The sequence below is a fragment of the Cydia fagiglandana genome, chromosome 20, assembly GCF_963556715.1.
Source record: "Cydia fagiglandana chromosome 20, ilCydFagi1.1, whole genome shotgun sequence".
Classification (NCBI taxonomy): Eukaryota; Metazoa; Arthropoda; class Insecta; order Lepidoptera; family Tortricidae; genus Cydia; species Cydia fagiglandana.
In genome coordinates, this window is record NC_085951.1 from 15181760 (window position 1) to 15208535 (window position 26776).

A 26776-nucleotide genomic window follows, 5' to 3' on the forward strand; every position below is an offset into this window, starting at 1 on the left:
GGAGAAACTAGGTATCCAATGTTTAAATTTTCGATACCGGAGTGAGGTATTTCAATAAAAAAATAGAGGTATATTTTTTTAAACATATATTTTTACTGGTGAAAAGTACTTATCGTAAAAACTGCTATTTGCTCACTTTACAGGTTCAAAATACATTACTAGTAAGTAAGTCCCACGGGTAAAGGTTATATTAACGCCGACGACGCTATTATAAACGCCGCTCCAATATTATTGCCGCGCTATGCGACGTAAGCGCCAACCTCCATAAGGCACCTTTTGCCGTGGAACGTCACATTATCACTATAATAAACTCTGTGTTTATTTAGCGAGTGCTAAAAATAACTTATTAAAAATAATATTGACTTAATTATGAATAGAAATCTTAAATGCATTGCGTTTTATGATAAACCTTAACTATACTTAACGTTTTCGTAATACAAATTTCAGGACCAGCCACGGTATAAAATAACTCATGGCAAGTCTACATAACTTTAATATGGTACCCTTATCCAACCATTATTCATTACCTAGGAAATAAACATACTCAATACAAACGAAAATATTTCTGCCTTTTATGATGCCAAAAATATAAAGTTCCATTTGTTATAACAATTTTTATATAACTTAGTCCTAAGGCCTATCCATACAAATAAAAACCCCAGAATTTTCCACTGAAATTTGAACCTTTAATGCACGACGAGTTAATTTTGGTTTTGTTTGAAAAAAGTACGAAAAGTACTAATGAGGACATTGGGGTTTAGGAGGCCACATAAAATGTTTTAGTTAAACCCTAATGTTCTGTATAATAATTACTAATTACGATTGAATCTGTTTAACATATTACTTACATTATTTCAGAAATAGGAAAGACATTAAGATCAGGTAAGGTAACCTCTTGTAACAATAGTAGAAACTCATGTTCAACGTTATATCATGATACGTTCCGCTAAATGTTAAATGATGCACAAAATGCTTATGTCATTCATTACGCTTATTTCTAAAGTCTGTTATACACTAGTTCATTTAGACGAAGTTTATTAAGGCGACGATTTAATTAGGTAATTGACTTATTTTTCCAGAAAATATTGTCGTGGCGATTACGATCGAGGCAAATTAAATAAAAAAATGTTAGTTGTCAAATAATCAAAATTTTAAACTTTTCAGAAATTACTTTCTAATCTTAACTTGTCTTAGCGCTTCACACACCATAATTAATTCAGTAACCAACGACAAGGACGCAGCTATACCTTAGACACGGTAGAAATATTTGCATCTCACTTATACGTTCTACGTATTGCTGCGTTCCTGTTGTTACGGCCCGATTCGACTTAAGATACGTCAATTAATAGACCTAGATATGGATTAGATATATCAGTGTTTTTGCACTGAGATACGTTTCTTCAAACAAAAACTTCACTTTCGATACTGACACATCTAATCCTGATTAACTAACTATTAATTGACGTAAGTATCATAAAGTTCGAATCGGGCAGTAAGTTACTGAATTAAGTAAGTTGTGTTAAGTTAAGTTAATCTAAAGCCTGTTATACACCAGCGGCTGGAGATACCGGATCTCACTCGACAGTTTCGACTCGTCCCTCCCCAGCTCGTCGACCATCTCCCGCGCCCTGTTGTTGGCGTATTCGTGTTGACAGTCCTTACGTTCCACCATCTTGGATAGGGCTAGGCGGAGCTGCGCGCGCGCGCCGCCGTCGGCGGACTCGGAGAGGGTTTGGAGGACGTCGGGGGAGAAGCCCTGGAATTTAAGTGATATTGTTATTTGGATAAGTAAGAAATTAAATAAATGGCTCATTTTCAAAAAATATATTTGCGGTTTTATTGCTGCGCCTCATATAAAATGTAGTGGTAATTAGAAGCAACCGCAGTCACCGCAGACATATTACACAATCTTACACAAACAAACAGGGATCATCCATCAATTACGTCACACGTTTAGGGGGTGGGAGGGGGTCAAGAAAATGTGACATGGGGGAGGGGGGAGTCACAAACATTGTGATGTCATTTTAACGTCATCACTATTCATCAGTAACCGAAAACATTTGTACATTTAAATAATGAGGTTTTGGAAGTAGGTCATTTTCGTTCCTAATTGGTTTTGTGTTATAAAATTATTAATATTTCTTTTACCAAAAATATTTTTTTATTAAAAAAATAAAGCCAAGTTAGTATTGCCGATTTCGTTGAAAACAAAATTGCCTAAAATGTAATGTCACACCAGGTGGGGAGGGATTTGCAAAATGTGACCAAGTGTGACAAGGAGGGGGGAGGGGTCAAAAAACCTAGAAATTCGCGTGACGTAATTAATGGATGATCCCACACAATAAAGAATCAAACAACAATCAATCAACAAAAAACTAAAACGATAATGAATAACTAAATACTGAATGAAATACTGAACTACTTTACGTAGTACAAAAAATACCTAAAGATTTGTTCACCTGGCTTCTGGGTTCTGGGTTCTAATGCCGATGTAGTATTTATTTCTTTGATAAGCATGAAAATTAAATGATGATAATGTTTCTTACAAAATGATGTTTAGGTTTTCTATTATTTATGAATCAATTTATTTATCACACATTGTAAGCTTATTAAGTTTAGGTACCTTGAGACTACAATTTTTTTATTCAACTCGATTTTAACTATAGATCTCAGGTACCTGCCTAAACCATAAACGATAACTTATCGATATATCCAAATCACGTCGCAAAATGGATATAATGGTATAAATAAGTAAAAGGGTCATAAAGTGTGAACATAAAATTCGGCACACAACATAAAAAGGTCTCCTGAAAATCCCATGAACGCCATATCTGTAATCTTTCACGACATTGTACATTAACAGGGTTATAGCTCACAAGGTTCAAGCCATGAGCCTAAACAAGAATTTATTTTCCACTTTAGTTAAATTGAAAAAAAGGATAAAGGAAATACTTCAAGGAAATTTCCCGGAAACTTGCAGGTTATCTGGCGACCTACGAGCGGGGTCATATTTTGCCAAAGGCTTAGATTAGCCATACAGCGGGGAAATGCGGCCAGTTTTCTGGGGACTAAACATCGTTAGCATTAGAAAGAACTCCACAGAAGCAAGCGTGCAGTTTTTATCAGGCTCTTTAATTGTTAATAATTATTGAATTATCTAATGTAGCATGGTCAATACATATAATTTACTTCAAATTAAGTATTACCGCTAAAAGTGCCGGATTTGGAACCACAAGCTTACTTCTGCGAAGTTCTTTCTAATGCTAAAAAAACGAACTATATGTCCCAGGTGTTATTAGGTTTCGTCGAAAATTGATTGCCATGTAAATATTGTAAATTATGTATTCCTAAAGGTACCTATACAAAAAAAGGAAGTAAGTAACATAAACAAAAACTTAAATGACAACGACATGATTATGTATACAAAACAAACACACATAAAATACAAATACATATAAAATATTGAACGAATCGCAAACTACTGAAAGAGAAAGGTCCGAAGTTCTTAACTAGAATTGGAAGGTCCGATTTTAGTTGTGTCCCATTTCTTGGCGGAATGAAACCGCTTTACGGCGTCGTAGTTAAACTTTTATCACGTCCACGTTAACACGCGCGTGCCCACAACGCAATTCAATATAACCGTAATACTAATAATAGGTAGTAAGAAGAAGAAGTAGAAGGCCCCGTGCATGAACTATGGGGGCAAGTATGGGCCCCTGGAAACATAGGAGCCGTCAGATTTTTGGCGCGAGGCGTAAATGTGTCGTTTATGCTTCCGATGTAGCCCACATGATGGCAGAACCTACTATGCACAAGGAAACGTATCGACGAGAACGGTAGATGGTAGCACTTGCTTTGGCAATGTACATGGGCACATATGTTTCCGATTCAGGCTACAAGATGGCAGACCCTCCAACGCCAACGGTCCCTATTGTACTCTTGTACAATCAACTAAATAACTATTTTGGTTCTTTGATCCAAAAATAAACTTCGCCTCCGAAACGAGCGCGCGCCACCTGTCTCGATCTTGTGCAACTTCCTGCTAATACAATACTTGTACAATCCCTGATTATTTTTGATTCCTGATTCGATGCATTCACTGTTAATAAGTTTCAAGTAGTTACAGTTACACACAGAAAAAACATCCTCCAGACTGAGCATAGTCGCGCTACCCCCTCTGCCACGCATACGGTAGTTTTACTCTATGTTCGAGTCGAAAGTGTCTTTGTGTGACGTCCGTGTCTTTGAACGGACCAATCAGCGCACGGGATTTCGCTCACCTCTTCCCGCGCACCCCCGCATTTTTGGCATCATATTCATATTCGTATTCGTATTCGTGTTCGTGTTCGTGTTCGTGTTCGTGTTCGTGTTCGTGTTCGTGTTCGTGTTCGTGTTCGTGTTCGTGTTCGTGTTCGTGTTCGTGTTCGTGTTCGTGTTCGTGTTCGTGTTCGTGTTCGTGTTCGTGTTCGTGTTCCTGTTCGTGTTCGTGTTCGTATTCGTATTCATATTCATATTTCTTTATTGCACCATGGTAATTACAAGATGTTAAAACATAAAACGTATCTCATGGACCCGGAACGGGTATGGCAGTTAAAACTTAAAACTAGGACTAGTGCTATTAAATATCATATTAATAAAAATTATAATTATTTACATTGTTGGTTGGTACAAAGTTACAATCATCGGAATCATTTAAAAAATCATCGGTTGCATGAAATAATTGCTCTAAACTCGGTCTAGAGGATTCCTAGTCTATGCAGTTACATTACAATGTTCTTTTGGCTTAAAGTCCTGCTTTCGATTACTGGAATTCGTTAGTATAGTATTTCGAAAAAATACTTGCATTTGGACACTGTATCTTCCTCGCGTTGTCTCGGCATTTTTGCCACGGCTCATGGGATCCCGGGGTCCGCTTGGCATTTGGACACTATTCATCAATTTCCCGAAAGTCCAAGTCTCAAATTCCCAAAGGGTAGCGTAGTGGGGCAGTGTTAACCTTTATATATGTGCCAGCTTAGGCCAGCGACTTCGTCCGCGTGGAATTAGTGACAGCAGCTAAAGTAGGTTAATAGCGCTTGGATACCTAATGCTAATAGCAATCATTCAATTCGCGCATTGCTTACTTCAATTATTGGGCAATTCATTAACTCTTTCAATTCCACCCCCTTTGCACTCTCTTCAGGGATGGTTTCCGACATTTTTTTTTTTTTTTTTTTTTTATTATGCATGGGTTTACTCATGGCCACAGACTAGCCGAGGCGTAGACGTGGCCTACGATGGAGCTCGCCCAGAAGGTGCCTGTTCACTCTTGATTTGAAGGTTGCCGGGTTATAAGAGCACGGAAATATAGACGCCGGCAAGGAATTCCATTCCTTGGCAGTGCGCATAAGGAAAGTAGAAGCAAAGCGCTTAGTGCGAATTGGCGGAATATCTACCAAGTAAGGATGGAAACCGGCCGTGCGTCTAAAAGTCCGATGGTAGAATGGGGACGGTGGAATGAGCTCGTGTAGCTCTTGAGCACACTCCCCGAAGTGCAACCTGTAGAATACCGACAGGCTGGCGACTTTCCGCCGATGGGCCAAAGTTTGAAGCTTAGCCGTTAGCTTCTTGTCGCCAATCATCCTCCTGGCTCTGCGCTCCACTGAGTCCAAAGCGGCGAGTTGGTATTTAGCTGAGCCATCCCACAGGTGGCTGCAATACTCCATACACGACCGGACTTGAGCTTTGTAAAGTGTTAGAAGCTGCCCAGGTGTGAAGTATCGCCTCACCTTATTTAGGACGCCCAGCTTTCTGGCCGCAGTTTGTGCTTTAGACTCAATGAAGCTGCCGAAGCCGAGGACTGAACTCAGCTCCATGCCGAGGAGTTCCAGGCTGTCGGTAATAGGTACAGATGCACCCCGGAAAGAAGGAGTCAGGTCGAATGGACTCCGTTTAGCGGAAAATAGACACGCCTGCGTTTTGGAGGCATTGAACGTGACCAGATTGTCATCACCCCACTGGGAAACGAGACTAAGGGTCAAGTTCATTCGCTCAACCATGGCCTCTCTCTGTGAACGTATATCCTCCCTGCTGTCCCTTGCACTAGCCAAATATCTCTCAACAACCGTACTGTCATCTGCATAACCTACAATGCTGGGTTGCAGCATGTCGTTAATGTGGAGCAGGAAAAGGGTTGCGGAGAGAACAGACCCCTGAGGAACACCGGCGTCAATGGCCATGAGGTCCGAAGAGCAGCCATCAATAACTACTCTGATCGACCGTTCACTCAAGAAATCAGATAGCCAGCTACAAAAATCAGCAGGGATGCCGTAAGCAGGAAGCTTGCTAAGGAGACTTGCGTGCCAAACCCTGTCAAAGGCCTTCGAGATGTCCAGTGAAACAGCAAGCGCTTCACCGTTCCTCTCGATGGCCTCGCCGCAGCAGTGCGTGACATACGCTAAAAGATCCCCAGTAGACCGACCTCGGCGAAAGCCATATTGACGGTCACTGAGCAGATCATTTGCTTCGAGGTATGCCAGCAGTTTGCCGTTAAGTACCCTTTCCATGACTTTACAGAGCATGGAGGTAATGGCGATTGGTCGGTAATTGCAGGGATCAGCACGACTACCCTTCTTGGGTACTGGCTGCACGTTTGCAAGCTTCCAGGATTTCGGCACCGTTCTTGTTTGGAGAGAGAGGCGGTACAGGCGTGTCAGTACAGGAGACAACTCAGGCGCACACTGCTTTAGTACACGTGCAGGTATACCGTCTGGTCCATTGGCCTTATTCACGTCAAGATTCAGCAGAGCTCGGCGTACCTCTTTTTGATGTATAGCAATTCTCTGCATAGAGGAACTGCAATGAGGTAGCGTAGGTGGAAGTTTTGAGCCTGCATCTAGACGTGAATTGCTCGCAAACAGAGAAGCAAACAAGTTAGCTTTCTCTGTCGCGGAGTGGGCCAGTGTCCCATCAGGTTTCTGCAGAGGTGGCAATGTGGGTCTGCAGAAGTTGGATTCGACCGCTTTCGACAGGGACCAGAACCGCTTGCTACCAGGAGGGTAGGAGGCGAGTTTGGCCCCTATTCGACTGACGTGGTCGAATCGAGCCTTTCGAAGCACCCGTTTGCAGGACTTGGCAGCTGAGTTAAAGGCTTTTTTCTTCGCGCGAACCCTCTGTGCTCCAGCTTTGGTATCGCGGGCTAGTACCCAAGCCTGGTATGCAGACTGCTTAAGAGCCTCGGCTCGAGCACAGTCCGAATTGTACCATGCTCGGGTCTTGTGATCGAGCGATAGGTCGGAGAACGGAATGAAATATTCCATTCCCTGCCGAATCACATCCGCAACAGCCTCAGCAGAACACGAGGGGTCACCCGAAGAAAAACAGACCTGCTGCCAGGGGAAAGACGCAAAGAAATGCCGCATCTCATCCCAGTCCGCTGACTCGTATCGCCATACTCTCCTCGTGCCCCTAGGGCAGAGATCAGGAGGAGAGTGGATCGACACGGATTTCACCAGACAGTGATCGGACGATCCTAGCGGAGCTGAGACCGAAACCGAGTGCCTGTCTGGATCAGTTGTCAGCAGAAGGTCAAGGCAATTGGGTGTATGGTCAGTAACATCCGGTATCCGCGTCGCAACATTTACCAGCTGGGTAAGGTTTAGGGATACAGCAAATTTGCGCGCTTCCCTCCCAGCGTGGCAAGTATTCTTGTACGGGAACAGCCACTCCTCGTGGTGGGCGTTAAAGTCCCCAAGGAATACGAGTTGAGCCGCGGGGTACCGCTGTTGGGCTTTATCTGCCATCTCAGTAAGGTGGTCAAAGAGCCTAGTTGTCTCCTGGTTTCCGCTGTGCGATCGGTAGACACAGGCATACAGAGTTTTCTCTGAGCCCGAGTCGACCATAATCCACAAAGTGGAAAACCCGGCAGCCTCAAAGCAACGGAGACGCTTGCAGCAAATGTCGTCGCGGACGTACACACAGACCCCAGCACGTGCTCTGAACTTATGTTCCAGTGAGTAGCCTGGGTAGTTGAGGTACGACGCGTCCGCTGGGGTTTTGATTTGCGTCTCCGTCAAAAAGAATAGGTGCGGTTTTTCGGTTTCAAGATGGTGTTGGACCGGATCGATATTTGAGTGCAACCCCCTGATGTTGGTGAGGTGCACTTTCAATGGGAGGAAGTGCAGCCGGTGTTTAACCCTATTCTTTTTTCTTTTTGTTTTCATATTTGTGGAGTGTGGGATGGGTGAAAAAATGCCTGTCGAGGTGTTGCGTTTACCGATTGGATCACTTGAGCTAATCCGGAGAATGAGGAGCTCACTTGGAGACTGCGGGGACGCCCGAGCCCCCCTGAAATAACCCACCGGGTCCTCCCGTCCAGTCGCCAACTGGCACGGTGGAGCTATTCCAGGATTTTTCGCTAGGTGGCGGGGCAGCCTCTCGCACGTGGCTGTCGTACAATTGGGCCCCCAACTTCCTGCGGTCGGCCACCGGCAAGACCGTGCCTCGGATCCCGCTACCCTCCAGCGAGAGCTGCTCGGCCCGACGTCACTCAAGGATCCAAAAACCGGCATTATGCAACACAACTGACAGCAAATCATCCCCCAAAGGCACTGGTACTCCCGCTCATAGACGAAACGCAGCAAGGCTGCTTGGCGCCTGACTCCGGCGGGAGGGTGGTAGCAAACCAGGCGGCCCCTACGGGACCTTCCACCGCTGGTTTGGACGTAGTTTAAGGACATACCCGGGTCCAAAATATCCTATGTCCTATCATAAAAACTATCCTATGTCCTACGGGACTCAAACTGTCTCTATACCAAATTTCAATTAAATCGGTTCAGCGGCTTAAGCGTGAAGAGGTATTAACAGACAGACAGACACACTGTTGCCTTTATAATATTAAATAGATGTAGTTTTGGATTACAATGGAGCCGTGCCCTTATAAAAGTGTCCGTCGCGTCCAATAAACCTTTTATCGATCCCTTTGTACAGGATGCTCTGTTTTATAGCGAACGTAACTCTTGGACGATACGGTGTCCAGTTACGAGTCTACTCTTCCTTTGACAATTTCACCAAGATCACATAAGGGCACTTATAGTAAACCCCTAGTGTAAATTTCATTCGATAGTGTGACGTGATGTACACGTTGGCGTTCAATATCATTTTGTATGGGATTTTGAGTATCCAAAATGCCCCGCTTGGCGCGTTGTTCAAAATCCCAATACAAACATAGACATAACGCAAACGCGAGCGTTCGTCACGCTCTTGAGTGAAAGCTCTAGGGGTTCAGAACAACATCATTCAGCCATTAATCCATAGGTATGTAGGTCTAGGTAGTCACAGTTGCAATCTTTTTCCATACCTATCCACAAAATACGTAGCTGGACCGATACATTGTACTTTAATCATCTATAAATTGTTCCCTCTGTCTGAGAACAAAATTCAATATGAAGTTGACTGTTTTTATTGATCTAGAGTGGAGTACACATTTTGCGATTCCCAGCGGATTCGGACAACCGTGAAATTAGGTTTATATTATGTTTATGGATATAGCAGAATAATAAAGTTGCTTGAGATGGAAATGTTATGCCATTGGGATCGGGACTAGATAATGTCCCCTTTGTTTCAACTACCTAATTTTTTTTATTAGGATTAGTGGCGACAAGCTATTTACTTTAGTGTGTCAATGAGAACAAAATGCAACATAATAACTAAACAATACTAATTTATTATACTTTACCTTTCCCTGATCCTTGTCCAAAATTCCGAATTATCCGTCATGTTGTAATTCTTTAATTCCGTTTCCGACATAAAAACTATCCTATGTCCTACGGGACTCAAACTGTCTCTATACCAAATTTCAATTAAATCGGTTCAGCGGCTTAAGCGTGAAGAGGTATTAACAGACAAACAGACACACTGTTGCCTTTATAATATTAAATAGATGTAGTTTTGGATTACAATGGAGCCGTGCCCTTATAAAAGTGTCCGTCGCGTCCAATAAACCTTTTATCGATCCCTTTGTACAGGATGCTCTGTTTTATAGCGAACGTAACTCTTGGACGATACGGTGTCCAGTTACGAGTCTACTCTTCCTTTGACAATTTCACCAAGATCACATAAGGGCACTTATAGTAAACCCCTAGTGTAAATTTCATTCGATAGTGTGACGTGATGTACACGTTGGCGTTCAATATCATTTTGTATGGGATTTTGAGTATCCAAAATGCCCCGCTTGGCGCGTTGTTCAAAATCCCAATACAAACATAGACATAACGCAAACGCGAGCGTTCGTCACGCTCTTGAGTGAAAGCTCTAGGGGTTCAGAACAACATCATTCAGCCATTAATCCATAGGTATGTAGGTCTAGGTAGTCACAGTTGCAATCTTTTTCCATACCTATCCACAAAATACGTAGCTGGACCGATACATTGTACTTTAATCATCTATAAATTGTTCCCTCTGTCTGAGAACAAAATTCAATATGAAGTTGACTGTTTTTATTGATCTAGAGTGGAGTACACATTCTGCGATTCCCAGCGGATTCGGACAACCGTGAAATTAGGTTTATATTATGTTTATGGATATAGCAGAATAATAAAGTTGCTTGAGATGGAAATGTTATGCCATTGGGATCGGGACTAGATAATGTCCCCTTTGTTTCAACTACCTAATTTTTTTTATTAGGATTAGTGGCGACAAGCTATTTACTTTAGTGTGTCAATGAGAACAAAATGCAACATAATAACTAAACAATACTAATTTATTATACTTTACCTTTCCCTGATCCTTGTCCAAAATTCCGAATTATCCGTCATGTTGTAATTCTTTAATTCCGTTTCTCCGTTTTACTCGGTTGGCTGAATACGCCAGGAGCGCGATGCCATAAAAAAAGTAACAATACTTACCTACATAGGTATGTTTTATTTTTAGAACAGTTACAGAAAGAAAGTGGTTTTCAACGAAATAAAAATATTAAAATGTTTTCTAAGAACTATTATCGTTTGTATGTCACGCTATTTTTAGGTACTGGAAATCATAAGTAGGTATAGGTATCATAACCAAATCGGCCAATTTATAAATATTATAGTTAATAGGTATTAAAATAACTATTAACCTTAAAATGACTTGACTTTGATATTGTGACGATAAATCGGTTGAAAATGACTCTTAAGTGTTAATAGCTTGTGGTTTTAAGTTTAAAAAATGTTTTTGAGACTTATTGTCAGTGTGATTAGATTTACTCGACAATCCTCAACACCTAAAAATAAGCCCAAAAAAATATGATTTTAGGTCCCGGTTGAACTACCTACGCGTGGAAGCATCAATATCAAAAATTTATTGTGGGCTAATACAGTATTTTTATGCATTTCAGACACACCAGATTTCTAAGAATTGTGATTAGAAATAAACTGTTTTATTCCTTCGGGCTGCCGAGAATCTTGTATAATTAATTAAAGCAATAGGAATAGGAACTAAACAGGAATGTTTGCATTCGATGCAAAGTTGCACCGACGGGAATACTAGATTTCCCTGAGGTGTAGGTATATTGATTGCTTTGACGCTTTACCTTTGAAGCAATAGTAAATAACTAGATAAACTAGTGGAATTATATTTGATAAACATCATAAAACGCTATTGTTATGTCTGTATTGTCGAAAAACGTAAATATACTCACATAATAATCCGAAAGCCTCTGCCTCTTTGCCTCCCTGCTAAGAAGATCATACAACAGCAGCAACCTCAAATTCGAGGCACTCAGCTTCGACCCTCCTTTATTCCCCTGAGGCCCAGCCCTCACATCCTCAATCAACCTCTCATCATCAGGATCATTCGCCATTTTAATCATCTCTCTCACACTTGGTGATAAATATTGGAGATTCTCTTCCCAGTCATCAAGCATCAAGCTATCTGAGCGTGATATTTTATCCACATCAGCTTCAAAATGCGGTGGAAGGAGATGCGACTCTGGACTCGGTTCAATAAGCGGCTTCACTTCTTCTTCATGTATAGAGAGTAGAGGCTCGTTCGTGTTAGTTTTCTGTGGCTGGATGACTGTGTAGGGGGCGTTTTGGTTTGGGGGGAGGAGGTAAGTGCGGTCGTTGGGTTTGGGGGGCACTAGGGGGGCGTAGAGGCCGGGCTTGTGGTATGGCGTTGTTTGCTGCCTGTAAAGATTAGAATCGCTTATATATTTTTTTAAGTTCTTTTCATTTCTTTGACATGTAAGTAGATAAAATTTTTTGCATTGTTAACCCTTATCTTGGCAAGGCTCAAAATATCTTAAATATAGACATTTTTTTAGTTTTTTGTCACCTATTGAGCATACTAGGCTATTAAAAAATAAGGAAAAAAATCCAGGATTTTCTAGTTTTGGAAAATCATATGTATCATATTTGATACAATGCCAATAACTCGACAAAATAGTTACCTACTTTTTAGAAGAAAAATGAAGATTTGAATAAAAATAAAACATGTAATGCAACAGAAATTAGCATTTACTTCTAAGTAAACGCAATCTAAAGCATCAGATGACTGTTAAACCTGTAAAAATAAATTATATCTACGAATATCTGATCACATGGGCGGAAAATTTGATCCCGTAAAGTTTCAAAAAAGTCGTCAGCAAAGAGTTGAGTAAAATATGAAAAGTAAAAAAATAATTAAAATAAAAAAAAATCATTTTTTTTACTTTGGGACCATTTTTTGCCATACACATATTTTTCCGTGCTACGGGCTACGGCGTAGCAATAATGCTACAGCGTACGAATATATAGTTAAATAACATAAAAACTACTTTCCCAGTTCTTGGCAGTGTATCAAATATAATACGTAACAGTTTCATGTAAGGTTCTGTGTATTAAATGTTTTTAAATTTGAAGGCATTGTAAATATGTATGCACTAAGAGACAGTAAAGATATCAAAATGTTGATTATGGAAAAATATATACTAACATAAGAAATAATTGCAAAACTTCCAGTACGAACCGAAATCTATTGTTTCCGCGGCGCCATGTTGATTATTACTAATTAATTTACAATGACACTCGTGACAATTATTTTTTTCTATAAGTAAGGAGGGTAGCTCGACATATTGATGGCAGAATTATTCTGTTAGGTAATAAAGTGAACCTGCTAGATTTTTTTAAGTTCCATGTATCACGGGTGTTACGATGCCAAGATAAGGGTTAAAGTGTGAAAGCGCAACTATTTTTATAGTATATTTTATGGTCGCGCATTACAATGTCATTTGTAAGGCAAGTGGGTGCATAGCTGGCGTCAAAAATTGAAACGATTCAAATTTCACTTTGAGTTTGAGTGAAATTTAAATGGAACACAATCTTTTTTTAAAGTATTACAAGAGCAATGAAAAGAGTTTCAAACAGAGTATATTCTAAGTCATATTAATAAAAAACTTTGGCACGGGAAACTAAATTCTTAGTTACTCATAAAGTTTCCCCACGGGACAAAATTTGATACCATATTTCAGTAAACTTTTAAATTAATTTTTCTCCTTAACGTCTTTCGTTAACTTCAGTTTGAGGTGAAATATTACTGCAACTGCACTGCAGTGGCAGTAACTCAGCAGCAGTCGACCGTTTAACCCGCGCAGTTTAACAAAGAAACTGCAATAATTCAAGTCGGAAAGCGCAAAAAGGCGGGTTAATTTAATATAAACGTTAAAATTAAAAATAAAATATTTAACTACGTTTCGAATTTAGCAAGAGAGAAATATAGAAATAAATGTTCGTGTAGATATGTCTTGGGGACACATCTGTCCATCCTATAGTGACAATTAGCGAGTTGTTTCTATTTATACTGAAAATTAGTATAAAAATAATCTCTGAAACCATCTAAATTCTAAACGAGCGTCATGTACTTATGAATTAATATAGAAAGCGTGAATTAAAGTTTCAAACTCGCTATATGCTTTATTTACAAAAGATCTTAACCGACAACACACCCAATATTAATATATTACCTTTTGTTATTAAGCAATTTGCAGCAAAGTTTCAACTTTATGGAAATAGTTCAGAAGTAAGAAAGTTGGTAGTAAAGACCAGTTAATAATTATTATTTCTCTAACGTCTACAGCGAATCTAAGGCCCCCCCCACATCTGGCGTCTTTCGAGCGTCGGCGTCTGTCGGCGTCGGTCCAGCGCTATGGAAAATGACGTCGCTGCGCAGTTGCGTCGACGCTGCGTCGACGTTGCGTCGACGTCGGCCATAGAATTGTAGACGCCGACGATCGAAATACGCCAGATGTGGGGGGGGGGGGGCTAAATACAGCTATGCTTTAATAATGACTAAATACATTGTTTTTGATTGATATAATTTTGAGAGGCTTTTGTGCTAAACATTAACGTCACAGGTTGGTATAATGTTAAATAATATTTAATGAATTTAATAATCCATAAGAGCTTACTTTGACACATTATTAAATTTAAACAATGCAAACGTTCATAAACTTGACGAGATTCTTTGGCCTTTGTTTTAAATATAGTGATTTATCAGGAGTATGTACCATACTACTGATAAACCACTACTATAAGCATACTATAGTATGAAACTGCACAACGGGACTTAATCGCGTATTTAAGTTTTAAGATTTACCTCCGACGTTTCGAGGACAATTGCAATTGGATTGCAATTTTAATCGGGACGAGGGTTTTAAGATCTCATCCACATGGAATCCAGTCATTAGTAAATGTAAGCGGAAACGAATATCGACAGTCGATAAATCGAATATCGTTAGTGTTGTGTGTCGACAGAGTGACATCCCTAGTGCGCAAAACGTTCAAACTGATAAACAAGACCAAGTGCGGGTAGTTCGAAAAACTCGCGCGGCTAGAAGATGTTGATGTCAACTTGAGCCAGTCTTCTCCGAGACCACGGGGACAACGCCGTCCTCGAAACGTCGGAGGTAAATCTTAAAACTTAAATACGCGATTAAGTCCCGTTGTGCAGTTTGATAATGTTTAATAATCGTGAAAGTTTAAATCAGTGTTTTACTATAGTATGGTAATGATATTTACAAGCACCAGTTGACTTCACAATAACGCACTTTATAAGTACCTATCACAATGAGCAGACTATATTTTAAACTGGTCTCTATCATTGCCCATTAAAATTTAGTTACAAAGGGAAAGGGTGAATGCGATGAAAGCCGGGCCAACTTTGTATTTCATAGTTTGTTAACCGGGTAACAATCTTAGGTAAGTTTGTATGATATTATAAAGACGATTACTTTGTAAACGTGTTTTTAATAGTTCTCTTATTCCGCCTGAAACTTAGTGCCGTGCCACGAGCTTTACTGCCCGATTGGAACTTTAAGCACAGAATAAATAATAGTACTAGCGTACTAGGTACAGAAGACTCATTCTCTAAGACGGATATGTCCGCCAGGTGGCGACAGCGCCAAGCGCGGCTCATAAGCCATAGCTAGCCACCAAAATTGGTGTCGAACGAATGTACTTTTAGCTACCCTGTAGCAAAGCGACGAAATCGCGGAGTAAGCCACGCCTGCTTTAAGATACGTCAATGAATAGATCTAGAAACGATACGGATTAAATGTGTCAGCGTAAAAGTGATGTTTTTGTTTGAAGAAATTTAATGTCACATTTGATACTGACACATCTAATCCATATCGTTTCTAGATTTATTAATTGACGTATTTTAAAATTCGAATCAGGGCGTTATTTTGTATTTTTTATAATGAGTAAAGGTTGTGTGACTTTCCTGTGGACATCATAAAACAAACGAACTTTAAGCTTAACTTTCGTACTTTATCTTTATCGACGTTAAAACTGTCTATCTACTTCTTTAAATTAGTTATGACTAAGTTTGTTAGTCTTAGAAAAATGTATCGATATACATATATGTAATGTACTTTTGTAGTATCCACAGAAAAAAAAACCCGATTTTCCCGAGTCTTTTTGACCCATATCGCTAAAGAAAATAAAATAAAAATAGAGATCGTAATAAATTATACAGTGAAACCTAGTTGAAATCTCAAATGACCGGCTGTTTTGTGTACCAGGTTTTTGCTCGCTACATTATTTCAATTACAGAGGTAATAAGTAAGACTCGTTTCAATAATGGAGGTAATAAGAAGAGCTAAAATAACTATTTTTTTAGCACAGTGTCAATTATAGAGGTGTTATAAGTTGCGATGTGGTCAATTACAGAGGCAAAATTACGGAAAGCATTAAATCTAAATTGCAAGTAAGTATAGAGGTTTAAAATTTCAATTATAGAGGGCTTTTGGTCTCAAGGGACCGCGACCTTCAGTTGCTATTATTGAGGTTTCCCATTTATCCAGGTGCCAATTAACCAGGTTTCACCGTATCATTAAAAATAGAGAAAAAAAGAAGGAAGACAGCAGAAGACCATCACCTAGTACCCGGCCTGCTGAACTGATACGTATTGACATACACCGCGTCTGGCCTCTCCGTCGGTCTGCCAGTAGTCATCGGTCGACCCGTCGGCCGACTGGTCGACTTGGTCGGTCGGCTGGTCGTCGTTTTGGGCTCGTCGCGCGCCTCGTAGGCCATTTGGTCGGTGAGGTGTGCGATGACTTGCATGGCGACGGGTAGGTACGAGTCGGAGAGCGCGACTTGCTGCTTCGCTGTGTGCACCTGGAGATTTAAAAGAGAACTGTTAGCGTTACATCTCAGTAGATATGCCTCTCTCATATTAGTAGATGTGCAATTGCGAATCCTCGAATTCTTTGGCCACATCACTCGTAACGAGGACTCCTTGGTGGTGCAAGGGAGAGTCGAGGGCAAAAGATCTCGTGGCCGCTCCCCAACACGATGGACAGACCTCATTAAGTCCATCACAGGAAATTCAGACAACGATTGCTCCCACTCCACCAAAAACAGAGCCACATGGCGACGGATCGCAAGAGCTGTGGTGGCGCAGAGTTCGACCGTGACATGACCACGACCACTCTGTCAAGTGTGCACGACTAAGAAGAAGATATGACCCGAATAGTGGTTTTGGACGAAAACCGAATATTCGGCCCCTCTCTCGGCCGAGGCGCCGAATATTCGGCGACCGAATATACACTTGCACTGCGTATGCTATCCAAATCGTTGCAGACTTTTCTTGGTCTAACTCGAACCATTTATACAGGGTAACAATGTACTGTATAAACAGTTAAAGGACTAGATTGTAAAAAATACACTATTGAAGCATAATTGCCCATAAAATATTTTAATATTCTGAGTAATTTTTGCCCTATATAATCTGTAAAGTTTGAACATGTCACAACGTCTTTCAAGCTAGTTTATCACAAGTTAGGACATATTTCTTCTGAGCTAGCTGTCAGTGCGCATTTGTGAGTAATCCCTTAATTATAAGTCGCCATTTTGTCGGAGGCCCTTAATTGCATCTGTCGTTAGCCTCACATCTTGTAATTAAGACAAATTACTTTTTGGGAATCTTTCCGATGTCATCTGGCTTCGCTCTTTGGAGTTTGGAGTAGGTCAGTAGAAGTGACTGACAAGTTGATTGATTTTATATAGAATAGAATAGAATTGATTTATTCGTAAGCACAAACAATCGGTACAATACATTACATACAAGAAAACACAAAATAAGTATCAAGTACCTATCGGTATTATTCTTCTACCTAGCGTTATCCCGGCGTTTACCAGGGTCCGCTTCCCTACTTGTCTTCCTCAACTTTGCGCGATCCTGGGGCTGGGCTGGGATCGGCCGTATTGTTGATATTTAATTTTTAACAAGCAGGAATGTCGGCGAAAGATGCTAATTTAAGCTTAGGATAAATTTAAAAGTGGAAAATTAGTGGCATTGTAATTTGCAACTGTCTAGCTATCACGGTTCATGAGATACAGCCTAGTGACAGACAGGCAGACAGATGGACAGTGGAGTCTTAGTAATAGGGTCCCGTTTTTACCCTTTGCAAAAGCGTAGCTTTTAAGTACATTGACACCTGTACCTCTACGTGTTTAACTTTTGACTCATACATTACTAAACTTTTACCAGCCTTCAAAGCGGTAAATTAATTCCATTTAGAACAAAAGGCACCCTTTCATCAAGTATGGCTACAGGGTTGTTCAGCCCCTATTCAGGAGTTTCATAGATTAGAATAGCTAGTTCGGTTTTGGTTAAAAATGCTACAAAGTACCGATATTGCTTAAATGTTCATGCCAGGCTTCATACAAATAAAATAAAAATCATTTATTTCAATGGTTTATACACAAAATAAGCAGTGAATAAATATAGAGACATACACACTTATCTACTTTAATTAAACATAATTAATAACAAAATTACAATAAAAAGTAACCTAAAATTAAAACTACCTACAAAACTAAAACTAATACCTAAAATATATATATATATATAACATAATGTGGGACTTCTGTGCATAAAACTTATCTGATTTCAAAATAAATAAATAAATATTTTAGGACAATTTTACACAGATCAATCTAGCCCCACGGTAAGCTCAATAAGGCTTGTGTTGTGGTTACTGCACGACGTATTTACAACTAGTTTTTCGGTGAAGGAAAACATCGTGAGGAAACCTGCATTGCAAACATCTATTCTTAAAACCAAAATATTACTTTGCTAATCCGCATAAAAAGATAACGTGCTAGGCAATCAGTGCTAACCCGTTATACTTACTTGCGTATTTTTTGCATGCAATTAATTTTCCCACCCTCCCACCGCAAAAATAAATACGCAAATAAATATAACAAACCACCACCAAAAGAATAATACATCTATTCTGCGAAGAAATTCAAAGGTGTACCTGGGTATGTGAAGTGACTATAGCCCAAGCCCTCTGGCCCATGAGACCCTGTGCCCAGCAGTGGGACGTATATAGGCTGAATTATTATTATTTAATTATAAATTAAGTTGAACTAAATTATGTTCCAAATCGCCTACTCTCGGATTCTTTTTTCCATAAACCTTTTTTATTTAAACCATCACATGTGTAATATATCTGTACCTATGTAGTTACATATAGGTACATTAGGAACTCCTTATTTATAATTGCGAATACCCGTATCAGTTAAATCCACCCGCATTTCCCCTGACCTACAAGCGTCACAACCGTTCCCTCTGCTCGTATCGTATCTTTCACGTACGAAAGTTACCCACAAAATGAATATTCATTGCTATCGTCACCTCACAATGGCTTTGGGATCATTTCTCTTTCGGTGTCGAAACAGCTGTTATCTATGCTAAATACGTTGAGTTTTGTCAGGATCAAGTGCTGTTTAGGTTGCCGAAATATTTGAGTTCATACTTATAGCGTTGTGTACCTACTACGTTTATTATGAGTATTATGACTCTGCTTAATACTGACCAAACGCTTACTATATGACTTAATTACTGTGCGAAGTTTGGTTTCCATATTTGGCGCGTGCGATGTTTTAGTTTTGATTCTCAATGACAAGTTGATAATAGGTACAAGGTTAATAAAACTCATCTCCGAGTCCGACAGAGGAATTAGAGATTAATTTGGAAAACAACAAAATAAGAAGTAAATCGACTCGGTCCAATATATATACCGGGTGTGGCCTGTAACACGAGCAAATAATTAAAACATAGATTGTACTCCTCAAACGCTGACACTTTTATTCAACAACTTTAAAAAATTATTAAGTATTTAGACTCCCTATTTTTCATACAAAATAAATATTATCTTCAATGGACGCCATCGCCACGCCATTTCATTGTGATTGACGTTGCTTGTCAAGCCTTAACCATAACAAAACTCGCAATACATTGTGTCTTTGAATAATTTGTAAAGTGTATTAAAAATCAAACTACAAGTTATTTTTAATAGTCGCTGAACAAATGTTGATCAGTATGAGGAATACAGCCTGCAGTTAAATTTTTTGCTCATATTACAGGCCACACCCGGTATACGTACAAGTACGAGCGAAATGCACGATACGAGTAGCATGGCAGCGATAACTGATAATTGTAATATCGACTTACCACATTGAATGTGATGACTTGCACACATATGGCCAGAAGTGGCACCTGACGAATCATTGTTGCAATCTGAAAAAAAAAACATAAAAAAATACTATTTTGCGCCACTTGCACCGTCCCACTAGCCCGGGGTTTAGCGGTTAAACCGTTAACCCATTGGCAAATTGTACTGGTAACCATGGTGACTCCCGTTTAACCAGCTAACCCGGAGTTAGTGGGATGGTGCAAGTGGCCCTAGAGTCACACAAGTTACGCTCTCATTTTAATTTAAAAACGCATTTCTGAAATATCTTGAATTTCCAAGAACCATTATATCCAAGTCTGGTACTAGTTTTTAACTTTTAGCTATTAAATTGTAATAAATAAAAGAATTAGCAAGTTGAAGTGGCAGTGGGCTGGCCATATCGCACGAAGAACCGACAACCGCTGGGGTAAACGCGTTCTTGAGTGGAGACCGCGACTTGGCAAACGTAGTGTAGGACGCCTCCCGACCAGGTGGGATGACGATCTGCGAAAGATTGCAGGCAGATGCTGGATGCGGCAAGCTGAAGACAGGGCGCTATGGCGCTCTTTAGGGGAGGGCTATGTCCAGCAGTGGACTGCTATAGCCTGATGATGATGATGATGATGAAATAAAATAAATAATGAATAAAATCATTTATTTCAGACTAAAGGTTCATATATGGATAGTGAACATTAAAAGTAATAGAAGTCTACTTTGTCTAGCAGCTAGACTATAGATTGCAACATACTTATCAAATCTCCAAGGCAAGTAAAAATATTTGACGACTTTTTTTACTTGTAAATGTTTCAAGGCAATTTGAGTGGATTTATTTCTATAATGGATTATGCGATCGACAACACAAACGCAACCCTTCCTATTCGCGATTCCCATACAATATGGATTCCACACAACTGCAGTTAACTACATTCGTGATTCCACACCATTGTTTTTTTACGCAATCGAGATTCTTCCTATTCGTGATTTTACACAATACGTGTGTGAGTGTAATGTATATTCTGGTGTAAGGTTTTAATATTGTTCAAATTACTTAATACGATCCTTAACGCAGCCCCTTTGATCCACTTTTGAGTTGAAGAAACTCTGCCGTTACACATTTCATGTTAAACTTATGCTGTGAGTTTGGCGCCACGTGAACTTGTATGTGAGCGAACCTCGTTGGAGACGAAAGTACATCAGACCACCTAACCAAGATGCCAATCGTTTGCACCGTAGCGAACGAAATGCTAATATCTCTCTTTCACCTGTGAGTGATAGAGTTGGACAGTGAGAGAACGAAACGATGATGTATCTGTGTTCTGTGTACATTATCGTTTCGTTCGCTGGGGCCCTTGACTCCAAAATTTTCATCGTTATCGAAATTTATCACTACACCATATAAAACAAAGTCGGCCACGTCTGTCTGTATGCATATATGTCCGCAATAAACTCAAACACTGCCTACTGAAAGGATTTTCATGCGGTTTTCACCTATCAATATAGTGATTTTGAGGAAGGCTTAAGTGAATAATTTGTTCAGATTTTGTGTAGCCCGTGCGAAGCCTTTTACTTTTACGGCTGATTCAGTGACAAATTTGACTTTTTCACCACACCACTCGTAAAGCCTCTATTTATGCTTCAAAAATATTATTTATGCTTTTTTTTTTTTCTGTGTATCTTTTGCAATGTTTTAAATATGTATCTTTTTGTGTTATCTGTCGTGGCATCACCGAATGGGCCCTACGGAAGACCAGCGCTGGCTTTATAGCTAGCATTATGCTGAGTTGGGTCCATTTCGTGATGCACACTTATTGTTCTTTTCTGTTCTTGCTGTTGTTGTCTGTACATGTTTTGTGATCGTCACGAATAAAAATCTTTTATCTTTATCTTTTATTTTTAAAAACGGATGAGAAAGTTGCATTTTACCCACAAGAGTGGAAAAGTAATCTGATGAAGATATTGAGTTTTTTTTTAGTTGTCTTGTAGAATTGACTTTTGAGTGATGATTTTCAATGATAAATATTTAATAATTCGCGTTCATATCTCTGATTTGTAATGACTTATAGTTAGCATTTTCCTTGTATCGGTGCAAACTTGGTACGAACCCTAAATGACAACAGTTTAGCCAAATATTCAGGCTAACGTGACGTCACATACAGGTTGGGCAGCTTTTGTTTATAACTCGTAAACTGCGACCGTTCAACCCGGGGTCAATGACCTTAGGTATCTTTGATTAATAACTAACGATCGAGAGCATTCGAGGTATTGACTTAGGTACAACTTTAGTAAACTTGAATAAAGTTTGAGAGTTGGTAAATTTATTTCGTAAATCTTCATACTACAAATGATTTATAGGCAGTTGTAATATTTTTTAGTCGAGTTACGTTTCGTTTTTAGGATTCCGTACTCAAACGGTGAAAACGGGACCATGGGGCCGATTTTTGAATTTCGATCACTCGATTTCGTCACTCGAAAATCGGTGGAAAACGCCGAAATGGTAATTTTTGAAATACGAGCTATCGAAATTTGGAATCTAGTGGTATGACCACTCGATTTCAATTCTATTAGTAGAATTTAAACGCCTAGTAGTGGAGATATCATTTAACGAAATACACGAAATCGAGTGGTAGAATTTCAAAAATCGGCCCCCATATTACTAAGACTCCACCGTCTGTCTGTCTGTCTATCACCAGGCTGTATCTCATGAACCGTGATAGCTAGACTGTTGAATTTTTCACAGATGATGTATTTCTGTTGCCGCTATAACAACAAATAGTAAAACAGTACGGAACCCTCGGTGGGCGATTCTGACTCGCCCTTGTCCGGTTTTTTAATCACGTGGCTTAGTTATGAGTGTTATGATGTTGTGTGCATGTGTATTGTTGACTTTAAAATGTAGGCTCATGAATTAATGGGCAATGGCATTACAGGGTCGTCCAAAATTTTTTTTGGAGTATATTTCTTCCTTACATCTTTTACAAAATGACATAATTAAAACTAAGTACAGTCATTAAACTCAAACAAAACAAATTATATTCAAAAATTACTCCTGTACTTTTGCTATACAAACGCAAACGTTTATTTAAGAAATCTATAATGAAATGATAGTGTTTTTTTTAATAAGCCATGCTGTATTTGATGCTCACTGTAGGTAAATACACTTCGTTAATCAATTCCTTATTTTCTCGTACATACGAACTACAAATACCATTTCTTACAATTAAAGCCAAAATGCATAAAATATGCACTAGATCGAAACCTAGGTCACTTAATAACGGTATCTATATCTGGCACTAGACAAAGTCGGATATGGGTCAGCCTAGAATGCTAATAAACTGGTTAGGTTCGAGAAAGGGCTTAGTTTGAGACCTAGATATTTAGGCTGCGTGGGCGAATGGGGGAGAAAGTACCTGAATGTAGTTTAGATCTAAGTTACATTTTAGGTCTATGTTGAAATTAAATTACAATTTATTATAATTCTTCATTCATATTAAATCACAATCGTACATCGACAAACCAATAAAGATACCTACTATCCTTGGCGGTTAATATACCTGCTTAATGTCATATTATATTACATTAGAACATGATATGTACCTTAGCTTTAATTAATTTAATACTGTGCTCCAAAAACTTAAAGCCGATACCAACAATTCGGATAAAACTCAGATTATTAACTTTTTACACAAAATCTTAACAAAGTATTCACCTAAGTCTTCCTCAAAATCCCTCAGATATTCCAATTCATAATCAATACATAAACAAAACAATAAGATAAAACTAACAGCGAGAGTACAGTCACCTGCAATAATATTATTATGTTAAAAAACGAGGGCCGAGGGCCGAGGGAAATATGTAACGCGCTCTTATTGCGCTCCAAATAAGATCGTGTCAGATATTTTTGCGGCCTTCCTTGTGTAACATATTATTGCAGTTAACTGTACCTTGCCTTACATAATGTTTGTATTTATAATTCGTAATAAAATATAAATTACCATGTGTGTCGATCAAAACGATAAGTGTATAAACTCAAAAACTTAGAACCGATTCGGACGAGATTTTGATGATTATCCTATCCACATCTTAGCTTTTAAACTCTCGCTTTTTGTACACATATTTAATTACACAAACGGATCTACGGGTCACATCTTTTCTGTGCATTGATGCTTAATTGTAAGCAATAAGTGTATTAACAATAAAATAATTTTTCCAACTTCTTAGATTTGTGAACTTACTTAAAAAAATGTCGATCCGTTTCATGCTCAAAAACATAACTTAAAATATTAACACAACAAAAGATCAGACAATCATCTTTATGTCTTATTTCACAAAGAATACGACATAATGTTCAAGGGCAGAACCTTAGATCTAGAACATACCGTAATATGTCGAACATGTCGATAAAAACAGAGTATAGCCAAAAACTTCGACCTAATTCGGACCATTCGATTTTGACGAGTATAATATATCTATACATGCAAACGTGGCATACGTTGACAATCATATTTTAGGTACTTATATTTTTCTACTTACACGTTTTTCAAAAAATGTTATTAAAAATTTAAACTACAATCATTTAACTAAAACAAAACGCAACATCTTCAAATATTCCTATAGCTCTGATACACAAACGCAAACGTTTGTTAAAATTGTCAACAATATTCCGCAGTAAAAATTTTAGACAAAGTATGTTGTCGGTATTTTGCTATTCAAATTCAAGCTTTATCTCACCGATAATACGACATGATTTCCAACAAAAACATCAATATATGATAACTTACCAGAATGTATCGATCTCAGTGTGTATGCGCGCGCGTCGGTCCGAAGGCGCCGCGGCACTGCAGCCTCCGAGGATACTGACCCCGCCGTTAGGAGAAAGGTGATCGAGAGTGGATAATACCACCAACTATCGATCCTAATAATCGATTTTGACTAAGTGTAGTTTTTATAAGACATATTTGATAAGGTTTGCTAAGTCTAAACAGCTAATTCTAAGTGGAATATATATAAAATAAAATAAATGTACTTAATTTTTCCTTAACAAAATTTTAATAACTTTTAAGGTTAATTAGTATAGAAATGGTCCCTCATACGCAAAAGTTCGTCTTTTGTACTTACAATTTTATATCGGCACCACTTTGAATACAACTCGTATCTTGTTCTGTCAATCTATATATGTAAAGAAAAAAATGGTGGAATGCATGCAGAGTTACTGCCTTTCAACTTTGAGTAGCAGTGTGAGATAAGAGGTTTTGTCAAAGTAGTGCTGATGTCTGCATTATCCCTATATGTCTCCACTCTCCGTCTGTCTATCGGTCACTATAGGCTAGTGTATTTCATGAACCATGATACTCGTAGCTGGACAGTTGAAATTTTCACAGTTGATGAACAACAGATACTAAAACTTGATGTAACAACTCTATATAATTCCCCAATCAGGACAATCGCGACCATCGACCGGTAGGTTGTACCTAAACGTAAAAATTGACCCATACGCGTTCTTAAATAATTTAAAACTGATTTGAAAACATTGTATTTAATCCTGTGCGTGATATTCCATGTATACCTACAAAGAAAAAGATAGTTTTTTATTCGAGTAGGCATATTATAATGCGCTTATGAACGTCAAATAAAGCTACACCGGCTCTAACCCTACACTTTTGCCTCGAGAAGATTTAAATCCCCCCTCAATGGAGGAGGGTATCTCAATATGGCACCGGCAAGAAACTCGGCGGGACACATCTTTCAAAACATTACATCTTATAATTAACATGTATTACTAAATGCTTTACTTGCCGACACCTAACTGCCTCCTAGCCTAGCCAGTAGTGAAGCCTAGCCTACGAAGCAGGATGTTCAGGTTCGAATCCTGGTAAGGGCATTTATATGTGTTTATCACCTATATTTATTTATTCCTGGGTTATGGATTTGAAACTCAACGCAAAGACTTGTTTTTATTTCGTATTTTTCCGCTCAGAATAGAGCTCTTCAAAAAATTAGTCATCAAAATAATAATCGGCCCACTTAGTACTATTTCTAGCTATACTGTGATAAATGTTTGAACATTAATTTTATTAACATAGGCAAATTGTCTCTTAATTGTAGTACTATATATAAATATAAATAATAAAAATATTGGGGACATCTTACACAGATCAACCTAGCCCCACACTAAGCAAAGCTTGTACTATGGGTACTAGGGGACGATATAAATACTTATATTGATAAATACATACTTATATACATAGAAAACACCCATGACTCAGGAACAAATATCTGTGTCATCACAAAAATAAATGCCCTTACTGGGATTCGAACCCAGGACTATCGGCTTAGCAGGCAGGGTCACTACCCACTAGGCCAGACCGGTCGTCAAAATACGACGAGTTGTATTCAAAATACTTTAACACATTAATATAGGTAACACAACTAAGTATGTAAGCGTTCAGCGTTATGCTTTTATCACTCTACTTACTCTTAACTCCAAAATAAATAAAAAACTCTAGAATTGTCAAGAAATCAATAGAAATGTGTAAACATATTTTCTTACATTACTTAATATTCCGTGCATGTACGAAGCGAGAGAAATTGCCTCCGAAATTTACTTACTGTATGCGAACTCTTATTTGCTTTTGTTAATGTGTTCGGAATGAGGGCATAGGAATATGTGACATACATTCAAGTAAGTGAAATTAACATTAAAAAAGTAATAATAACAGGTACAAAATTTAGAAAATTGTGAGCTTTAAATTTTTTATTTTTATATAAAGTGGGTTACTTCGTATTGTCGCGTGATTAATCGCTAAAAAACCAATATAAAAT

At 38.8% G+C, this 26776-nt stretch overlaps 1 protein-coding gene and 1 long non-coding RNA gene across 2 annotated transcripts in view; both read right to left on the reverse strand.

The window, feature by feature from the left end:
* Positions 1-26776, reverse strand: part of LOC134674707 (uncharacterized) — a 444870-nt gene that overhangs the window by 171346 nt on the left and 246748 nt on the right. The gene's annotated exons all lie outside the window — the stretch shown is intronic.
* On the reverse strand, positions 1535-24819 carry LOC134674837 (uncharacterized). The gene is made up of 5 exons (XM_063532990.1): positions 24736-24819; positions 19957-20022; positions 16410-16610; positions 11654-12136; positions 1535-1756 (listed from the first exon to the last, which is right to left on the reverse strand). The coding sequence occupies exons 2-5, from the start codon at positions 20011-20013 to the stop codon at positions 1535-1537; spliced, it is 963 nt and encodes a 320-aa protein (XP_063389060.1). The 5' UTR covers positions 20014-20022; positions 24736-24819.

Bases quoted from the DNA above. Each gene is read 5' to 3' on its own strand.
- LOC134674837 (XM_063532990.1), bottom strand. From the start codon at position 20,013: ATGATTCGTCAGGTGCCACTTCTGGCCATATGTGTGCAAGTCATCACA. The intron at 12,137-16,409 runs GTGTATGTCAAT...CTTTACAGGCAG, and splicing joins CGACGGAGAGGCCAGACGCG to CAAACAACGCCATACCACAA. The intron at 1,757-11,653 runs GTGAGTATATTT...CTTAAATTCCAG, and splicing joins AGAGGCTTTCGGATTATTAT to GGCTTCTCCCCCGACGTCCT.